Genomic DNA, 22,984 nt, shown 5'->3' with positions numbered 1-22,984 from the left:
TTAATTTAGTTTACAAAAGTGAAATACTATATCTTAAGGAATTCAAATCACACTTGTCACTCTATTGGTTTATGGTTAAAAAAACGTGCATTTTCTATTCTATGACAAAATGTTGTTTTACTTCTATCAGCATAGAAAATACCACCTCCACTCATCACCTCCCTAACACATGGACATATACTTTACACAGACCAACAATCTAACAAACAGAATAAAGAGCACACATAATTCACAGATATATCAATCCTTTCAACAATCAGACCTCGTTTTAAGATTGACTATTTTTTTTACTTCTCACAAAGATATAATTAGCAGGTGTTATATCCTTATACATAAAAAATCCCAAATAAGGATTTTTTTTTGTATTTAGTAATCTGGTATACTAATGAAATAAAGTGCAAAAAAAACTGTGAGCATGTATTTTGCTTTGGTTGAAGCCAGATACTTTGGGCACAGTGACAATGTAGACAGACAACTGGCTCTGTAAACCTCACAGATGGATACCTGTAAAGTAAGCTTCTATTAGTTTCGGAAATGGGCCCATCTTCAATTGCCTGTATGTCACTAATGAAGCATTAGCTGATTAAAAAAAAACTAAATCCCTGAGAGATGCTCCACCACTGAAATGCAGCTAAATGTTAACTCTCCTTTCTTTGTGAGCAACATATTATCTAGAATAAAACTAATTAGTTATTTTCCCTTGTACACCATTTTGAGATGTAGATTTAAAAATATATAAATTATGAAATAATCCTCCGTCTTTCAGCAGCGATGTAATATGTTGACAAATATAAAATCCTGGGTGGAGAATTTTATGAATTCCTATCATGGATTTTACTGAGGATGTCAATGAGACACAAAAGCCAAAGAAGACAAGATACAATATGGGGAAATAAGCATTGACATCAAAAATATCACTATGTTGTTTAGTTCCATGCGGATTATCTACTGTCATTTCTGTGGCACAATCGGTACTTATGATCTTGTGACATTCATTTTGTCAGATGAAATGACAGATTGCTTTTCACCAGAATAATGGCTGAACTTATTTTTTGTTTCAGATGAAGAACATTTATTCGCTTCAATGTGTCCAGCATCTCAAGCACTTAAATAGGCTTTACCTGCCAGGCTATGAGGTCTTTGAGCTTTTCAATCTTTTCATGGTCTTCGACGTGTTCCTGCATGTATTTTTCTGTGAAAAATGCCTAATTTTGAAAAGAAGCAAACAAGCAATTTTATTAAAAGCAACTAAAATCAATTTTTAAGCAATATTTCACAATAGACAGCATGTCTGGAAGTGACACGATAATAATTGGAAATGTGTTGGCATTGGGAATCAAACATATTAGTTTATAACTGCAAGCATAAGTAAACACACGTGAACTAACTTTCAAAGAGAATTATGTACAAAGGAATAAGCAAAGATTTGGTTAAGAATTGATTTATCCAAAACTGCTCTAAAATGTCATGCACAGTTAAAAGTGCAGAAACAAATATTTATTTATAGATATTTTGCGGTGGTGATATTAAGGTTGAATTACTGATGAAGTATCTGGATGTCTGATCTCCTACTGGAGATGGTACAATTTAAATCCAGATAATTATAGTAAAAAAAATTATCTGATGAAAATTTCACCCAATTTACTAATGTCCTCAACTGGTTTACAATAGACAATAGACAATAGGTGCAGGAGTAGGCCATTCAGCCCTTCGAGCTAGCACCGCCATTCAATGCGATCATGGCTGATCACTCTCAATCAGTACCCCGTTCCTGCCTTGGCATGTGAGTGACTATAGAACCAGAAATGTGACTGATTCGAAACTCGGAATGGTTAATAAGGGCAATTATGGATTGATAGTTATAGGCTGGTGATGTTCATTGTGCATAAACAAAATACGTTTGAAAAAAAACGCCTCGTTATACTGAATTTAAAAAAAAGTTCAGGAAAGGCAAAGTGGTTAAATTACCAGCCTAGTAATCCAGAAGCTGGAGTTGAAATTCCACTAAAGCAGTTGTGGAATTCGAATAAACTGGTAATGTTGAATTAATTTTTTTAAAGTCATGATAATTACAAAACCACCAAATTGTTTTAAAAACATATTTGGTTCATTAACATCATTCGGACCAATACAGTGCCCTCCATAATGTTTGGGACAAAGACCCATCATTTATTTATTTGCCTCTGTACTCCACAATTTGAGATTTGTAATAGAAAAAAATCACATGTGGTTAAAGTGCACATTGTCAGATTTTGTTAAAGGGTATTTTTATACGTTTTGGTTTCACCACGTAGAAATTACAGCAGTGTTTATACATAGTCCCCCCCATTTCAGTGCAACATAATGTTTGGGACACATGACTTCACAGGTGTTTGTAATTGCTCAGGTGTGTTTAAATGCCTCCTTAATGCAGGTATAAGAGAGCTCTCAGCACGTAGTCTTTCCTCCAGTCTTTCCATCACCTTTGGAAACTTTTATTGCTGTTTATCAACATGAGGACCAAAGTTGTGTCAAAGAAGCCATTATGAGACTGAGAAACAAGAATAAAACTGTTAGAGACATCAGCCAAACCTCAGGATTACCAAAATCACCTGTTTAGAACATCATTAAGAAGAAAGAGAGCACTGGTGAGCTTACTTAATCGCAAAGGGACTGGCAGGCCAAGGAAGACCTCCACAGCTGATGACAGAAGAATTCTCTCTAAAATAAAGAAAAATCCCCAAAAACCTGTCTGACAGATCAGATCAGAAACACTCTTCAGGAGTCAGGTGTTGATTTGTCAATTGTCCGCAGAAGACTTCATGAACAGGCTACACTGCAAGATGCAAACCACTGGTTAGCCGCAAAAATAGGATGGCCAGGTTAGTTTGTCAAGAAGTACTTAAAAGAGCAACCTCAGTTCTTGAAAAAGGGCTTGTGGACAGATGAGATGAAGATTAACTTATATCAGAGTGATGGCAAGAGCAAAGTATGGAGGAGAGAAGGAACTGCCCAAGATCCAAAGCATACCACCTCATCTGTGAAACACGGTGGTGGGGGTGTTATGGCCTGGGCATGTATGGCTGCTGAAGGTACTGGCTCACTTATCGTCATTGATGATACAACTGCTGATGGTAGTAGCATAACAAATTCTGAAGTGTATAGACACATCCTATCTGCTCAAGTTTAAACAAATGCCTCAAAACTCATTTACAGCAAGACAATGATCCCAAACATACTGCTAAAGCAACAAAGGAGTTTTTCAAAGCTAAAAAATGGTCAATTCTTGAATGGCCAAGTCAGTCACCCGATGTGAACCCAATTGAGCATGCCTTTTATATTCTGAAGAGAAATCTGAGAGGGACTAGCCCCCAAGACAAGCTTAAGCTAAAGATGGCTGCATACAGGCCTGGAAGAGCATCACCAGAGAAGACACCCAGCAACTGGTGATGTCTTTGAATCGCAGACTTCAAGCAGTCATTGCATGCAAAGGATATGCAACAAAATACTAAACATGATTACTTTCTTTTACATAACATTGCTGTGTCCCAAACAATATGGTGCCCTGAAATAGGGGAACTATGTATAAACCTGCTGTAATTTCTACATGGTGAAACCAAAATGTATAAAAATGTCCTTTATTAAAATCTGACAATGTGCACTTTAACATGTGATTACAAATCTCAAATTGTGGAGTACAGAGGCAAATAAATAATTGATGTTTCTTTGTCCCAAACATTATGGAGGCTACTGTGTATGATTCTCGCTGGCCTAGCAAAGATGATTAAGAAGCAACAAACGCTAACCCTATACTTGGGTAAGAAAATAAATAAACAAAGAAAACGTATTAAACAAACCTTTTCATAATTGGTGAAACCCCCCATTACTGCAGGGTCCACAATTCCATTCAGCATCATGGAGAGTGGATTAATAGGTAAATTTGGATCATTCATGTGCTGTTGAACCATGTTATTAATCTTCTCATTCGTTAGCTGCATTGTTTCTATTGCATTCTCCAAAGGACTGATCTCAACCTGCAAGACAGAGAGTACATAACTTCAAACCGATATATTATGCTTTAAATAAGTAGTTTCTTTAAAAGTTCTAAATGAAGACATTTGTAAGGCCACATTTGAAACTGCTGGTTGTCCTGCTGTACAAAGGATGTCATGAACTGGAAAGAGTGAAACAAATATTTACAAGGATGTTATTGGGTCTGGAGAGTTTGATAAGGAGGGATTGAATGGGCTGAGGGGTGACCTTGGAGAGGTACATAAAATCATGAGGGGCACAGACAATGCAAACTGCTGCAGTCCTTTTCCCATGGGAGGAGAGTTAAAAAACTAGGGGACATAGGTTTAAGCTGAGAGTGAGAAGATTTAAAAGATACCTGAGGGGCAAATATTTCCCACATACATGTGATATATGTGGGATTAACTCAGTTATGCAACTTGGTTGGTATGAACAAGTTGGGCTGAAGCGCCTGTTTCTGTGACGTGTAGCTCTATGACTCTACAAATTCTGATTATTGTAGTATAAGGATCATTCTAAATATTTATGATTTCTTTAGGCAAGATTTTTTTTTTGTCATGTCTTTAGCTTCTATCATGATTACAATTTACAAACTGGATACAAATGACTTCCAAGCAAACGCCAGAATTTTTCTGTAATGTAATGATACAACTGTTTCAAATTATGTCAGCTCTAGAGGGTTATTTTCCTCAGTCATTTTCTCTTGAAGTTACCAAGTTAAGATTTGTGCCTGAAGGTATAATCAAGTGAGTTATATTAACATTAAGCACATTAAAATTACTTAGTTTGCTTGAAGCAATGTTACCATATTGTTCCTTGAACAATGAAAGTCATGCCATGAATAATCTAGGTTTTTGGATCTTAGGGTTATTCAACTCCACACTCAGGTTGCAATTGTTAAGATACATCATGCAAATCTCAAATTCTTCGCCATAATCACATCATTAAATATTTCAGTAGGCACTGAAGGAATGATAATACCATATTTATACTTCTCACAGAAACTTTGTGGGCTTGTGAGTAATGTCCAAGGCAGTAGGAGTCTGATAAAGTGCAGAACCTTTCACTGGAAGTCCAAGGCTTCCGAATAGGATAAAGAATTAAGTATTGCAAATGGAAATGTAGCATCTTTGGTTTCTATCAGAAACTATTATTCAGCTACCGAGTTCAGTTCTCTCCTAGGCAACTCTCCAAAACTCTCTTTGCAGCCTTGATGTAATTTGTGATGCCCATTTGAGTTTTGGATCTCATAGCTGCGCTGTCATTGAATGGCGGTGCTGGCTCGAAGGGCCGAATGGCCTCCTCCTGCACCTATTGTCTATTGTCTGTCTCTATGACTAATAAAATCAACCTTTGTAATAACACCCAAATCCGACCACACTTCAGCCTTCTGAAGTTCTTATCCATGCTTTTAGCAATCCCAAATGTGACATTTCCTATGCACTACTTTGGCTGGGCTCCTTTATTCTACTCTCAATGAACATGATATTATCAAATTCACTGCTGGACATGCCCTAACTTGTCCCAAACTCTCTGCTTACTGATCTAAATTATCTTAACACTTTGTTTTTTTAAATTATCGTTTTTGCTTTTGAATCCCTCCATGACCTCACTCCTCCCTTTTCCTTAATCTTTTTTCAGCTGAGCAACCTTCTAAGATACGTGCAGTCCTCTAAATCTGGCATTTTGTTCATTCCCAAATATAATTAATCTGCTTTCCACGCAGATTAAATTCTGGAATTTCTTCCCTAAACCTTTTTACCTCTTTTCTTTCCTCCTTTAAAATGCTTCTTAAAATGTACACTTTTGACACTCATCTCTACAATGTGTGTGATATTCATCTTTTAATAATAATATATTCCTTTATTCGTTCCACACTGGGGAAATTTACACTGTTACAGCAGCGGATAGCAAGAGAGCAAGAGATCATTCATTATAAATAAAAGATACATACATTTACATGAAAATGCAAGTGAATTTCCCTCTATACCTTGCTGCATAAATGGAAGGTGATGTTGTTATACCTTGTTAAACAATGGCTAGACATTGGGGGTAGCAGCAATACATTCCGCAACAATACCTCCCGAGTTACAGTGAAAAGTCTCTGCAAGACACCATCACCAGCCTACTCATAATGAATTGCTGCTGTCCGCACCAGTCCAGTAGCACACTCGTGCAGAATTCTGCATAACATAGCCAAAGGGAGAACACAACCCTGCCTAACAAAGGAAAGAGATGGAGAAAGATGACCTAGAGGACATAGAATGAGTCTGAGGAGAAATATAATAGTCAGCATAAAGCAAAAGAGATCCCTGCACATCAAAATCACGTCCCCAACTCCATTTACATCATAATCATGCACGGACACCATTAATCGGCTCTGCACAAAACCGCAGGAATTTATTCTCAACAATATTTTGCCATGGTTAGTACTTCCCTCAAACCTGGTGAGCTTTAGAAAGCCAAAAGAAATACTGTATTACATTAAAGCAAAAATGTTTCACAATGTTGCATAACGCCAGTCAGCAGATGGCAACTATGTGCCACTAGTGCAGAAATATACCTGAATGCAAAAATGCTCCATCCTGCAAGTTCCAATGGTTTATAGCATCTTTTATGAGAAAGAATACTTGTATTCTTGGTAACATACATTGTTACCAACAAGGATCTTTTCTTCAGCATTCCAATGAAAGAAGTGAAATGATCTCTTCCATACAGATTCTTCATAAGCATTTGTGTGGTAGCAAAATACCATTGTTGTTATTGCTAGTGAGATGATGTGTGAGATTTTGGCCCTCTTGAAGTAAAGGCAACATATCTTTGTGTCTAATGATTACTGAACTTGTAATTTCAACCTTTCTATACAACTAATCTCTAATTTCTCGCTGTTGAGAAAACTCCCTGTTATTTCTATTTAGGGTCAGTGGACCTAACCTTTCTCCATTGAACAACATCTCCTTTTTTGTTCCTATTGAAACTTATTGCTCCCACCTATACTATTTAGTTTGTCACCCATTCCTGAGAAATCTTGTGTTTTTCAAAAAACGTGTTATAAAACTAATTGAGTCAATGGGAAAAAATGAAAAGGGAAACAGTTAGAGTTTCAGACAGAATTTTCAAAAATAAACATATTTTTGTTATTGCAAACTAAAAATACTGATGTGTGTCAGTTACATTGTATAAGTATTGCACACTTGTCAAAAGTGATTACTTGTTAATTTCAATGGCCGCCTTTGCTGAAAATGACAGACTGTGCTCTTAAGAGACAATGGTACTTGAATACTGCAGGGAGGTTAAATGTAAGTTGGCTTTTTATCAAGGTAGCTTTTTATCATGCTTGTCAATTTCCAAAGTAACGTTTAAGTAGTTCTCTAGTTCCCAATTGAAATTGTGTTATATCCAATTCAGCCCGTGCAATACAAAGAATGTTTCCTGAGTCGTCAATCATATTATATCCAATTAGTTTTATGGAAATGCGCTATAGCGGAACTATCTGTCTAGAGTTCCCAATATTCCTTGAAGTCATTTTAAAATATAATGAAAGTGTCGTTAAGATCCTTGGATAACACGACGTCACAGTCTGCCAATATTTCTATATATTTCTAAGCATCCTAATATTTCTACTGTCTTCTATTCAATCATGAACGAAGCCAATACATTGTCAGTAATTCCAAGAATTCAATTCCCACTGTTATTACTCATTTCTATTCTAGTGTTCGAACTTCTATATATTTAACATTCAGAGATTCCCTTAACTACAAGATTTACCTATTTTCAGACTCACCTGCTGATTCATCACCATTTAAAAAAATATATACTGTATCCAGCTGGCTTCATTACCAAGCTGGTATTTTTTAAAATTTATTTCATTTATATCCTTTATTGTAAAGGTCAATACAAGATATCTGTACTTTCTTAAAATCCAATAACAATATCAAAGATATTGCCAAATTATGCTAATATTTGTAAAATTTTAGAGTTATATATCATAGAGCACTATCACGAAGAGTCTGGTAAGCACAATAATTAGAGATTTGGGCGTGAAGTTATTGGTCATGGTTAGACAGATGGTGAGATTCTCACATGCCAATTTTAAATGTTACTGAGAAACTGACGATAGCAAGTCACATATTCCATTTGCAAAACTAGCTTGAAGTGTTTACAGATGGCTGACAAGATTAGAAAGTATAGCATAATATTAGCCTCCTGTGAATGAGTCAACCGAAAAATTATGTCAAAAATGTTATCATCACATTTAGGAATATTGTTTAGTTAATTTGGCCTTCTTTCGAACAAAAAAGTCTAAACCATTTATCTATGCTGTTCTGCTCAAATGATGAATTGAAATGATTATCCAAGCAATCATAGCAATTTTTTTAAATACCCATTCCTTGAACAGCTTGTCCTGCAAGTAGGATAATTAGATGACCGGCTATTACAACTACCAGCAAACACACCAAAAGATAAGTTATATCAAAAGATGTTTTAGTGCTGTGGTGACTTAAATTCATCCTTCTGCTCATTATAAATAAAAATCAACAAGAGGGAGAAATTGAGACAAAGGGCTAAAAGCAAACAAATAATTCTTAGTCACATCCACTCACACGTACAGTACTATTAATGGTTACTGACATTTTACCACTGTGCCGTTGGCACTCCTATTTTCACTCTAAGCTGTTATCATCAGACAGGATTCACAGGTACAAACTGTTTAGATGCTAAAGTAAAATATTGCTATATCTGGGATTGAACTCCATTATATTATAACTCAAAAGAAAATGTTAACCCCTTCTTATTAAGTTCCTCTCTTTTCATTATTTTTCCAATTACATATAAGAACATTTTTGTGGCATCAACAAGGTTCTCCTTTTGACCAATGGATTGGTCTCCTTTTAACCAATGGATTTAAACAGGGTAAGACAATGAACTGATTAATCATAGTTGCAAATTAATGAACTTTATTAATCCATCTCAAAAAAATCTTTCATAAAAAGAGATCCCACAGGAACAATAAAAATTATTCAACTACACTTTAATATCTAATATTTCAGTAAGCAGACCATTATAATGCTTTATATTAATCTGTGATCAGAAAGTGAACTCAACTTGTTCTTTAGCTTGGCGACACAATGAGCTGCAGATGCTAGTTAACAAAAAAAAACACCAACTGCTGAAGTAACTCAGTGGATCAGGCAGCATCTCTGGAGAACATGGATGGGTGACATTTGTGGTTTGAAGAAGTGTCCTGACCTGAAACGTTACCTCCAGGGATGCTGCCTGGTCCACGGAGGTACTCCAGCCCACATATAAATACATCCCATATTGATCTTGTGTAAACCATGAACATGAAGAAGAGCATTGCAATAACTACAAGTATCAATCATCCAAAGATTAATCATCTCAGCTCCATTTTTTTTCTAAATGTCTTTTACCTCCATTTGCTCTATTACTACAGCTGTTCGGCCATTCTCATATCTCTATTGTGGATGCCTTATTTACATTAAAACCTTATGAACATACAAATAGACATATGGTTTTGGAGCAAGAGTAGGCCACTTGGCCTTTTAAGTCTGCTCTGCCATTCAATTATTGTAGAGTGATACAGTGTGGAAACAGACCCTTCAGCCCAACTTGCTCACACCGGCCAACATATCCCAGCTACACTGGTCCCACCTACCAGCATTTGGTCCATATCCCTCCAAACTTGTCCTATCCATGTACCTGTCTAACTCTTTATTAAATGTTGGGATAGTCCCTGCCTCAACGACCTCCTCTGGCAGCTTATTCACAAAATGCTGGAGTAACTCAGCAGGTCAGGCAGCATCTCAGGAGAGAAGGAATGGGTGACGTTTCGGGTCGAGACCCTTCTTCAGACTGATGTCAGGGGGGCGGGACAAAGGAAGGATATAGGTGGAAACAGGAAGATAGAGGGAGATCTGGGAAGGAGGAGGGGAAGAGAGGGACAGAGGAACTATCTAAAGTTGGAGAAGTCGATGTTCATATCACTGGGCTGCAAGCTGCCCAGGCGAAATATGAGGTGCTTGTTCCTCCAATTTCCGGTGGGCCTCACTATGGCACTGGAGGAGGCCCATGACAGAAAGGTCAGACTGGGAATGGGAGGGGGAGTTGAAGTGCTCGGCCACCAGGAGATCAGTTTGGCCAATGCGGACTGAGCGCAGGTGTTGGGCGAAGCGATCGCCAAGCCTGCGCTTGGTTTCGCCGATGTAAATAAGTTGACATCTAGAGCAGCGGATGCAATAGATGAGGTTGGAGGAGGTGCAGGTGAACCTCTGTCTCACCTGAAAAGACTGTTTGGGTCCTTGGATGGAGTTAAGGGGGGAGGTAAAGGGACAGGTGTTGCATCTCGTGCGGTTGCAGGGGAAAGTGCCTGGGGATGGGGTGGTTTGGGTAGGAAGGGACGAGTGGACCAGGGAGTTACGGAGGGAACGGTCTCTGCGGAACGCAGAGAGGGGAGGGGATGGGAAGATATGGCCAGTGGTGGAGTCCCGTTGTAGGTGACGGAAATGTTGGCGAATGATTTATTGGATCCGCTGGCTGGTGGGGTGGAAGGTGAGAACGAGAGGGATTCTGTCCTTGTTGCGAGTGGGGGGAGGTGGAGCAAGAGCGGAGCTGCGGGATATGGAAGAGGCCCTAGTGAGAGCCTCATCTATAATGGAAGAGGGGAAGCCCCGTTTCCTGAAGAATGAGGACATCTCTGACGCCCTAGTGTGAAACACCTCATCCCGGGCGCAGAAGCGGCGTAGACGGAAGAATTGGGAGTAGGGGATAGACTTTTTGCAGGGAACCGGGTGGGAAGAAGTGTAGTCCAGATAGCTGTCCGAGTCAGTGGGTTTATAGTAAATGTCCGTCACTATTCTGTCTCCTGTGATGGAGATGGTGAGGTCCAGAAACGAGAGGGAGATGTCGGAGATAGTCCAGGTATATTTAAGGGCAGGATGGAAATGGAAGTGAAGTGTATGAAGTCAGTGAGTTCTGCATGGGTACATCAGGTAGCACCAATGCAGTCGTCGATGTAGCGGAGGTAGATTTCGGGGATAGGGCCGGTGTATGCCCGGAACAGGGATTGTTCGACATACCCGACAAAGAGGCAGGCGTAGCTAGGGCCCATGCCTGTGCCCATAGCTACGCCTCTGGTTTGGAGGAAATGGGAGGAGTCAAAGGAGAAGTTGTTGAGGGTAAGAACCAGCTCTGCTAGGCGGAGGAGAGTGTTGGTAGATGGGGATTGGCTGGTTCTACGGTCGAGGAAGAAACGGAGGGCTTCGAGACCATCCTTGTGGGGGATGGAAGTGTAGAGTGACTGGACATCCATGGTAAAGATGAGGGAGTGGGGGCCTGGGAACCGGAAGTTATCGAGGAGCTGGAGAGCGTGTGAGGTATCCTGGATGTAGGTGGGGAGGGATTTGACCAGGGGGGATAGGATGGAGTCGAAGTAGGTGGAAATAAGTTAGGTGGGACATGAGCAGGCAGAGACAATGGGTCTGCCGGGACAGTTCTGTTTGTGGATTTTGGGTAGGAGGTAGAATCGGGCCGGGCGGGGCTGGGGAACTATAAGTTTGGAGGCATTAGAGTTACTCCAGCATTTTGTGAATAAATACCTTTGATTTGTACCAGCATCTGCAGTTATTTTCTTATATCCTCTGGCAGCTTGTTTCATACATCCACCAGTTCCTTCCATATGCCTTATCTGTCTTAAATCAGTGACCATTCATTTTCAAATAGTGACCCCCCCTAGTTCCAGATTTTCCCACAAGAGAAAGCATCCTCTCCATGACCATTGTCAAGACAGAGCTTTAATGCATCCTTTTGCATTAATTCTTGCAGTCTTGAACATGTTAGGTGGCAGCACCCACTGAGGAACTTCAATCCGCTCATTAAACTGGAAGACCAAATAATTCTGGGCAAACTAAAGTCTGTTTTTAGTTAATAGTCTTCCACAGCACTACAGTCCCAGATCAGACTTGATCCAATTGGCGGCGATCTTGAACAGGATCTTGTAATCCATGTTCAAAAATGAGATGGATTGCCAATTCCCGATGTCCATACTAACCATCCTTTGGATTCTTGATTTTGGTGACACCTTTCATCATGTATTCAGATATTCTGCCAACAGGAAGGATAGTGATACACATCCAGGCCTACAGATCCTCAAAAAATCTAGCCAATAAGCTGTTTTTAGTTGGTGTTCTGTATGTCCCGAGACATGGATGGAGCCTGGCAACTACTCCAGGGTTAGTGCGTGGCCCAGAACCTCTTGCGCCTTCATGACAGAGGACATGAGTTCTGGGATATTGTGCTGTCTGTGACCTTTCTGCTATTCAGGTGGACATATAAGGACTTGCAGATCCTCAACATATCCATCTGCAAGGTTGTTACTGAACCATCTTTTGTAAGCCTATGGACCATGAAGCTGGCTCCCCCTGTAAACCCTTTAGAAGAAGAAGCACAAGCATTTCTCATCTTGCTCCACTGAGCGGATACTGGATCAGAAGATAATCTTGGACAATACTAAGGCGAAAAGCAAAGCTTGCTCTCCCTTCAGTTCTTAGCATTCCTCCCTCACATATAACCCCCTTCATAAGGTGGATTCTACTCGTTTGCCTGGAGTTGATGCAATTTCCACTGGTTCAGTCTTGCTTTATACACACCTTTTAGCATGAAGGCTCTCAAGGTTCTCCCACCAATGCATCAGGGAGTTAAAGAGGGGCTTTGCGGTTCTCTAAGCTGCGTAATCTCTTTTTAGTGCCTTGGTGTTATCTGGGGTCAGCAGCTCGACGTTCATTGCAGGCTGACAAGTTTCTTTGGAACACACTCAGCATCACCTAGGCCTCAGGTTGATATGCTGAACATATTTTGTTCATGCTGCCCACATTGAGGTGAAAATAGCATCTTGAATGTTATTTCCTTAATCTTTAATGATTGTTTTCAATTGAATTAAACTATTTTGTTATTTTAACCTTTTGTTATAATTAATCAATATACAATTGGTTCAATACCATGCATTGCATAACATGGTATTTATAAATTGATTTAGATTGTTTAAATTTAAATTTGATGTAAAAAAACATGTTTTAAACAGAAAGCAATCTTACAAACTGCAGAAATTGTGGAATTATCACTGCAAAATTAGTACACAGACTTTTTAAATATTCTAATTTAACAGATAAGTGCAGAAAATCTGCAAAATAAATTCAATTAATTTAATTAAGAATCAGCTCTGTCAGGTTTAGGTAATAAAATATCCATTCCAAATAAATTACTAATCATTGTAATACAGTTGTGTACTGAGCAATCTTAAATAATATCTTAAACAACATGATTTTAGTTTGTTGCATGTATATCTGTTGACCAAACTGTCTATAAAGGTTGTCGAGAGAAATTATATTCATTTTATCTGCAGGTTCAATTTGGAAGATAATTGATTATGGACATTATAGATCATGCTTACCATTGAGTCAGATTTCACCTCAAACCATCGCAGAATGCCAGGTAATTTGTATGCTGTCACGTACGTGGTCCTTTCAATCCACATATTCTATGGAAACAATTTCAAGCAATTAGCCCATGCTCTGGAAAAACAAAGCCTCTGAGAATCACACGTCGACTTCTACATTTAAATCTATTCTATGCCTAACTGCATAAACAACAGCACAATTTAAAAATATACTTGACTCTTGTTAATCATTATTCATATTATAGAACTCAAAAAACTGTACTTGCTTTATTGTATTAGTTTCTTCAGTGTCATGTTTGTCAGGATTTACCACCATTGACATGCGTGTAAATGACTGTAAAGCCATTTCTAACTAACAAGATATTTGCAAATGATGTGGGTAAAAATCTGGGTTGTACAAATTTTCTAGACTAAGGAACACTTAAATAAGCAAATGTCTAGAAAAATAATAGATATTAAAGTTGATTTAAAAATGCATCGAGGATAGGTGAAACTTGTGTAATCATAAATACTGCAACAAACAACAACTTTTGCCACTCATTTCTTAATTTCTGACAGGTCTTCCCCGGGTTGCAACAAGGTTCCGTTCTCGAGAACGGTTCGTAATCTGAACAAGTCATAAATGCAGCCGTCCGGCAATATGGAAACATAGAAAATAGGTGCAGGAGTAGGCCATTCGGCCCTTCGAGCCTGCACCACCATTCAATATGATCATGGCTGATCATCCAGCTCAGTAACCTGTACCTGCCTTCTCTCCATACCCCCTGATCCCTTTAGCCACAAGGGCCACATCTAACTCCCTCTTAAATATAATAATAATAATAATAATAATCCATTTATTTTATATAGCGCCTTATCACATGCTCAAAGCGCTTTACAAAAACAATTAACATAGAAACAAACAGACAAACTATCCTGACGGAAAAGCGGCGAATACTCAACGCCAGCGTCCTCAGAGAATTCCACAGACTCACCACTCTCTGTTTGAAGAAATGTTTTCTCATCTCGGTCCTAAAAGACTTCCCCCTTATCCTTAAGCTGTGACCCCTGGTTCTGGACTTCCCCAACATCGGGAACAATCTCCCCGCATCTAGCCTCTCCAACCCCTTAAGAATTTTATATGTTTCAATAAGATCCCCCCTCAGTCTTCTAAATCCCAGCGAGTATAAGCCTAGTCTATCCAGTCTTTCTTCATATGAAAGTCCTGCCATCCCAGGGATCAATCTGGTGAACCTTCTCTGTACTCCCTCTAAGGCTAGAATGTCTTTCCTCAGATTAGGAGACCAAAACTGTACACAATACTCCAGGTGCGGTCTCACCAAGGCCCTGTACAACTGCAGCAGAACCTCCCTGTTCCTATACTCAAATCCTCTTGCTATGAATGCTAACATACCATTCGCTTTCTTCACTTGGTATGGTTTACATTGTTATTAAGAGAATTAAAGATTTTCTACAGCTGCAGTGCTTACTTTTTTGATTACATAAATTTTGCCTTCTCTATTTAATATTTTCTCTGCTATTTCAAAAAAAGCTCTTCATTTTTGTTTTATTAAGTCATATGGAGTACGGAAAGGGTAAAGGAGGGAAACCAAGGATAAAGGTGGGAATTCAAGGATAAAGGGGGGAAACCAAGGGTAAAGCAAGGAATTCAAGGATAAAATAAGGAATTTATGCTTGAAGTCAGATGATGTGAGTGAGGTACTAAACAAGTACTTTGCATCTATATTCTGGAGAAGAATAAGGAGGACAGTGAGATCAGTGTGGGAAAGTACTAGTACGCGAAGGCAGTTTGTGATCAAGAAGGTGGTTGTTTTGGGGATCTTGAAGACCATTAAGGTGGATAAATTCACAGGCTTGATAGGATCTATCCCAGGTTATAATGAGAGGCAACAGAGGGAGATTGCATGGGGATTGATGAAGATCTTTTTATCTTCTCTAGCCAAAGGTAAGGTGCCGAGGACTGAACAGTACCTGATGTTGTTCCAATATTTAAGAAGGGAAGTAAAGATAATCCAGGAAATTATAGGCTGGTGAGTTTCACATCAGTGGCAGGGAAGGTTTTGGAGTGGATGCTTTTGGATGGTATTTACTCACATTTGGAAAAGAATGGGCTAATTAGTGAAAGTTAGCATGGCTTTGTATATGGCAGATCATATCTTACAAACTTGAATTAGTTTTTTTGAGGAGATAACAAAGGTGATCAATGAGATAAGGCAGCGGATGTTGTGTACATGGATCTTAGTATTCATTTGATAAAGTTCTTCATGGTAGGCTGAAAGAGAAGGTTAACATGCATGAGATCCACAATTTAGTTTAGTTTAGATATGCAACATGCAAACAGGCCCTTCGGCTCATCGAGTCCATGTGGACCATCGATCACCTGTTCACAGTAGTTCTGATGTCCCATTTTCTCATCCACTTATTCGGGGCAATTTTACAGAAGTTCATTGACCTCTGTCTTTAGGGTGTGGGAGGAAACTGTAGCACCCAGAGAAAGCTCCTGCGGTCACAGGGAGAACATGCAAACTCCACACAGGCAGCACCCAAGGTCAGGATCATACCCAGTATGGTGCTGTGAGGCAGCAGCTCTACCAGCTGCACCACTGACCTGGGTCATTTGGATTCAGAACTGATTTACTCATAAAGATAGGGCTGTGGTGGAAGTGGGTTATTCCCAAACAAGTTGGGATATATATACGACTTGGACATAAATGAGTTGGTTAGTAAATTTGCCAAAGATAACAAATTGGAGGAGTTGCGGATAGTGAGGCTGTCAACGTATACAGCATGGTCTAGATCAGTTACAGAAATGGGCAGAGAAATGGCGGATGGAGTTTAATCCAAGCAGGTGTGAGGTGTTGCACTTTGGGAGTCGAATGTGATGGGAAGTTATATGGTTCATGGCAAGACCCTTAATAGCATTGATGTACAGAGGAATCTTATGGTCTAAGTCCATAGCTCCCTCAAAGTGGCAATACAAGTAGATAGGGTGGTAAAGAAGGCGAATGCTGTGCTTGCCTTCATCAGTCGGGGCATTGAGTATATGAGCCAGGATGTCATATTGCAGCTTTATAGTACATTGGTTACGCTGCATTTGGAGTATTGTGTGCGGTCTTAGTCGCCATGACAGGAATGATGTGGAGGCTTTGGAAAGGGTGCAGAAGAGGTTTACCAGAATGTGTCTGTATTAGAGGGCATTATCCATATGGAGAGGTTGGACAAACTTGGACTGTTTTTTCTGGAACGTTGGAGGTTGAGGGGAGACCTGATAGAAGTATATTAAAATAATGAGAAGCACAGATAGGGTAGATAGTCAGAACCTTTTTTCCCTGGGTGGAAATGTCAAAGACTGGAGGACATAACTTTCAGTTAAGAGGGGCAACGTTTAATAATTGAGCGACAAGCATTTTACACCAACACTGATAGTTGCCTGGAATGTACGACCAGAGGTGGTGGTGGAGTACTACCAGAGTTGGCGATAGGAGCATTGAAGAGGCTTATTCATAGGCACATGGATATGCAGGGATGGAAGAATATGGATACTCGCAGGCAGAGGAGATTAGTTTAACTTGGCATTATGTTCGGCACAGACATAGTGATCCTGCGCTGTACTATTTTACATTCTATGAAAGCAACCTGATGAGATCAGAATTTAGTTTAATCAGAAGACTCAATTAGCAATGGAGCTGCATTAGAATGGAAAGTGGTTGGTTGCAAAGGGTAGCAATTAGTGCAATATCCTGGGGATTAGTGCGAAGGCTATTATTGTTTACATTGTACATAAAAGCTTTATCAGATTCATGATTTTGAAAAGTAGAGATAAAATTATATTCCAAATCAATAAGCGGGGTGCAATTTCATTAAAAGCAAGACAGTTCTATTGGTTTCAACTATTTCAAAATAAGATAGTGAAATAAATTGCAGGCTTAGAAAGTAGCGTGTTTTGCTTTTCATTTCTGGTACCAGTTGAACAGATTACACGTCTTTACCAACCCTGTTCACACAAATACACTTTCCTTTCATTAACACAACCATTAGACGGGAGTTCACTAAATTAGCTTACCAATTAAGAGGAACTAAATAAAGGAAATGATTTTTATCTTGTATACACCACAGATGGATAAGAAATTGATGGCAAATGCTATTATTAATAAGATAAAGGTACAATTAAAAACCATAATACATTACAGAAAATTCATTGTCTGGATCTTTCTCTCCTTTCCTGACTGGTCTTGAATACTGGAATCGTTGCACTTCATTAATAGTGTAAAAACTGAAAAACAAAATCACAAAACATAGTACTAAAACATGTACATAAACCAAAATCGCGTAGACAAAGTTGAACGTGTCAAATTCTTTGATAAATTTTGAGTACTCCCATGATTGGTATATGAGAAGTACAAGTTATAAGTACAACAATATTTTCTGTGAAATATATTTAATATTGTATACATTGATGTTGAAACATTGTGCAATTTGCAAAAAAAGGTAAGATGTGTAACCCAAAACAGCAGAGAATGTAATTGAAACCTACAGAAGGGAATGATAGCTTTCACATCACCCATGATACGCATTCACAAACTCTTAGGTGATCATTTTAGTTTCTTGGGATGTGACAATGACAAATGCTATATTCTTTACTATCAGAAGAGCCACAGCCTCCATATTGGAACATCAACAAATGTCCCAATCAAATCTTAGAAATGCATGGATCATAATTTAGAATTTAGTTTCAGGTATTTTCCCGATGCTAAAGGCAATTGTCATCCAACCATAAATGTATGACTCAGTTGAACATTCACCAGTTTTTGCTGATTCCAATACATGTCTCCATAGTTCGGCTTTTCAATACAAACAATAATGTTATAACAGATCCACTATTTATTTATGATCTTATGGAGCTTCTCAAAATAGTCGTACACCCAACCACTTTCCCTACATTGCAAATTATTCATCTTCAAGAACATGTCAAGGGATCCAGATGAGAAATTACAGGGCATTCAAAGACTCAGTCCAGGAAGATAAAGTATATTTAACATAATTTGACACTCGGTCCCAAAGAGAGGAAAAGGCAGAGGAGGTGATTTGTGTCAACTGAAGATTCCCAAAGGAGTCTTCAGTGGAGAGGACAGTTTTTAGAACAATGCAAGAAATAATTGGTGGCAATTTTACAAATTATATCTATATTTCTCCTGTGCAGTGAATTCTGAGTCTTAATTTAATCTTAAGTTTGGAACACAGAACAACGAACAACATTAGCAGAATAATACCTTCCACAGTGAGGCAATTTATTAAAGAACGGGAACAACATCCTTAATTAGCTTAGAAACAGACCTTTGACTATAAATTGGGCCAGATAAGATAGGATCCGATTGATCTGTTATTCTAATTATCTGACTGGGAACTAGCAAGAAATACATTCAAGAGATAAGTGAAATAGTTTCTCAGGATTCAAAGGAGTTCATTTGCATGACTATCCTTATTAATGGCTGCCCTTTTATTGCATAACTAGGTAGAAAAACATAGCTAAATCTTTAAAGCTGCCTATTGGCAATCCCACATCTGAAATGTGTTTTAGAGACTGGTCTCCCAATGAAGAAAAGGACAAATACAGGAAAGAGGAGACAGAGGACAGGAGAGACAGAGAGGACAAGTGAAGAGAAGCACCACCAGCATGTTAAGTTTCATGAAGATTATTGATTTTTCTGGTGCCTTAATGACATTGTTGTGGTTCCATCACCACCCTTCACCTGGAAGTACAGATATAGCAGCTCTTTATTTAATCAATACAAGCATGCAAGGGAGAATCTTTACCAAAGTCAGTTCATTAGAGTACACTGGTTTTATACATATTTACATATAATACAAATATATAGGGTTAGGGGAGAGGGGGAGAAGGCAGGAGAATGGGGTTGAGAGGGAAACCTCAGATCAACCTTGATTTGAATGGTGGAGTAGACTTGATGGGCCGAATGGCTTATGACATTTCACTTATGTCCTATCACTTATGCCCACTTTAGCTCATCCCACACATCATCAATGTTGCTCATAACCCTTGTACAAGACAGAAGGCCTTTGTTTTTCATCATTTGAGACATCCGTGAAGATCATTCTTCACTTCTACCTCCCAATTCTTCAGGTAACAAAGCAATTATCAGTATTGTTTAATGTTTCCGTACAAATGACCTTGTAGCATCTGGTACAAATTGATTAACTAGCACTAAGTAATGACCCCACTCACTGTTTCTGGCCTTCAGAAACTTTTACTTTGGTTTAGTAACCAATTAAGCTTTGCCAAGCCAGTTCACAACAAATTCAAAATGCAGAATAATTTGGGTTTTATTAAATTGGTAGGTTTACATCACTAGAGCTCCTGTGTCACTGATTTTACACACTCAAATTATCATACACAAATGTAATTAATGTATAATAAGAATACTAAAAGATGTTGCTTTTAGTGATCTTTGTCCCGCCCCCTCCCCTGACATCAGTCTGAAGAAGGGTCTCAACCCGAAACGTCACCCATTCCTTCTCTCCCGAGATGCTGCCTGACCCGCTGAGTTACTCCAGCATTTTGTGTCTACCTTTGCTTTTAGTGAGTACCTATATCAAACAGTAACAGATTGAGAAGGCAACAGAGAAAATAATGACCTACTGCTGAGATAGCATTTCTGCTCAGTCAGCTGATTGGCTGATCTGAGGCTATTTCAGACACAAGAAACTGCAGATGCTGAAATCTTGAGCAAAAAATAGAATACCTACAACCCAACGGTATGAATGCATGGGTTACCGACAACCTAACGCATGAATTCTCCAATTTCATGAAATAACCCTCCCTCCCTGCCCCCTCATTCCCTTGCCCAAGCCCACCCCAGTTTGCATTCATTTTATCCACCATTTCCTTCCACCCTAGTCTCACCCTGAACCTTTCCCCTCCTTCAGTTGCTCAGCTCCCATCCCGTCCCATATTTCCCCTTTATATCTTTTCTTTCCCTTCCTTCCGTCCCCTTCCACCCATATCACTGCCTCAGGCTTTACATTTTTATCCGCCTTTTCTTTTCTCCCACCCTTGTCTCCTTTTGACCTCTAGTCCTAGTCACTTACTCTTACTCTACCCATCTGTCAAATACCCTCACCTGGAACTACCTTTCAATTCCCAGGTTTTGTCCTGCCCCTACCTCTCTCTTCCAGCTTTCTTCCCTGCCCCCCAGTCTCCATCAGTATGAAGAAAGGTCCCAATCCAAATCATCATCTGTCCATTCCCTCCACAGACACTGTCTGATCTGCTGAGTTCCTCCTGCACTTTGATTTTTGCTTAAACTATTTCAGAAAATATGCCACAAATTTTGTTATCTCAAAAAAAAAACTATTTGTAAACCCTTTGAGTAATCTTTGATTCTTAAACAACATTCAAATCTAACAGCAATATGGTCATAGAGAGTCCTACAGCACAGAAAGAGGCCCTTCGGCCCATCGTGTCCGCGCCGCCCGTTACCAAACACAGTCTAATTTTAATCCCATTTTCCTGCATTTGGACCGTAGCCCTGAATGTTGTAGCATTTCAAGTGCCCATCCAAATGCCTCTTAAACGTTATGAGTGTTCCCGCCTCCACCACCACCCCAGGCAGTGAGTTCCAGACTCCAACCACCCTCTGGGTGAAAAAGTTATTTCTCACATCCCCCCGAAACCTCCCTCCCCTTACCCTGTATCTATGTCCCCTCGTTGTTGAACCTTCCACCAGTGGAAGAAGTTCCCCGCCATCTACCTTATCTATGCCCCTCATGATCTTGTACACCTCAATCATGTCCCCTCTCAGCCTTCTCTGCTCCAGGGAAAACAACCCCAATCTGCCCAGTCTCTCCTCATAGCCGAGGCCCTTCATCCCTGGCAGCATCCTGGTGAATCTCCTTTGCACCCTCTCCAAAGCTATCACATCCTTTCTATAATGTGGTGACCAGAACTGTACACAATACACCAGCTGTGGCCTCACCAGTGTTCTGTACAATTCCATCATTACCCCCCTACTTTTATATTCGATGCCCCGGCTAATGAAGGCCAGTAACCCATATGCCTTTTTAACCACCCTGTCCACCTGTCCTGCTGCCTTCAAGGAATTGTGTACCTGTACTCCAAGGTCCCTCTGTACCCCTGTCTTCCCTAGGGTCCTTCCATTCATGGTGTACTCCCTCTCCAAGTTATTTCTGCCAAAGTGCATCACCTCGCACTTTTCAGGATTAAATTCCATCTGCCACTGCTCCGCCCATCTGACCATCTCATCTATATCTTCCTGCAGCTTGCAGATCCCTTCCTCGCTATTCACCACCCCTCCCCCCTACCTTTGTGTCATCTGCAAACTTGCTGATCATGCCCTGTACGTTGACATCCAGATCATTTATGTAGATTACAAACAGTAAGGGACCCAACACCGATCCCTTGGAATCCCTTGGTGTCTTGGAAATATTCAAGGGCGGAGTGCCACATAAAATTACCATGCCCACGAAGTGTGCATGTGAGTAGCCCAGTTACACGGATTGCTCAGGTAAATGAAATGTGAGCAGCTCATGATCCCGCACAAGAAGACCAAGTATGACTTCCACAAGGTTCTTCAATCAAGTGGCTGCTAGGCAACTGTGGCAGAGTCTGATAACTATCACAGGCTGCACGCCATAATCCATGGAAGGGAGGAGCTCTGGCAATGACACATCTCTACTGGATGAGCTCAATGTCTATTACACCCATTTTGAATAATCAAACAAAGTTCCACCGAGCAGCATTCCCCTATCCCCTGCTGGTTTTGTCACATACATCTCAGATGCAGAAGATAAATTTTATTTCACAAGGGTAAATTATCGGAAAGAGGATGGCAAGGATGGAGTTCCTGGACAGGTTCTGAAACAGTGCGCCAATCAATTCCCACAGTCTTCATTGATATCTTTAACCTCTCACTTCAAACCAGCTACTGTCCCCATCAGCTTCAAAGAAATCTCCATTATTCCAGTCCACAGGAATATTAAAATGACCTGTCTCAATGACTACAGCCCTGCAGTTCTATCACCAACCATAATGAAGTTCTTTGAAAGATTGGTATCAGCCCACATTTGAACCCATCTTCGGAACAATCTTTACCCCCTGCGATCTGCATGCAGGAAGAAAATAGGACTATGAAGGAGTTTGTAGGAAGCAACTACAGATGCTGGTTTAAACCGAAGATAGACACAAAATGCTGGAGTAACTCAGTGGGACAGGTAGCATCTCTGGAGAGAAGGAATGGGTGGTGTTTCGGGTCAAGAACCCTCAGGGGTTGTGTGCTCAATCCCTTATTCTATTCCGTATGCACTCAAGACTATGCGGTCAAGTACGGTACCACAATCTATAATTTCATCGATGGTACCAGCTGTTGTTGTCGGCTGTTTCAACAACAATGATAAAACCAAGTACAGGAAAGAGATCATGGTGTCAATGTAACAACTACACAAGACAGAAGAGGTGCTGGCGTTGTT

General features: G+C 39.7%; 1 protein-coding gene across 3 annotated transcripts in view; it reads right to left on the bottom strand.

Moving 5' to 3' along the window:
• Positions 1-22,984, bottom strand: part of dock1 (dedicator of cytokinesis 1) — a 404,255-nt gene that overhangs the window by 38,129 nt on the left and 343,142 nt on the right. For all 3 annotated transcript variants that reach the window (XM_078413630.1, XM_078413629.1, XM_078413628.1), the window contains 4 exons: positions 17,672-17,756; positions 13,478-13,564; positions 3,837-4,013; positions 1,122-1,205 (listed from right to left, as the gene is read on the bottom strand). In XM_078413630.1, coding sequence (XP_078269756.1) covers positions 1,122-1,205; positions 3,837-4,013; positions 13,478-13,564; positions 17,672-17,756 — 433 coding nt within the window. The remainder of the gene's footprint in view (positions 1-1,121; positions 1,206-3,836; positions 4,014-13,477; positions 13,565-17,671; positions 17,757-22,984) is intronic.

This window comes from Rhinoraja longicauda, chromosome 16, assembly GCF_053455715.1.
Source record: "Rhinoraja longicauda isolate Sanriku21f chromosome 16, sRhiLon1.1, whole genome shotgun sequence".
NCBI lineage: Eukaryota > Metazoa > Chordata > Chondrichthyes > Rajiformes > Arhynchobatidae > Rhinoraja > Rhinoraja longicauda.
Note: the sequence above shows the minus strand (reverse complement) of the source record. Positions and strands in the feature narration are given on the sequence as shown.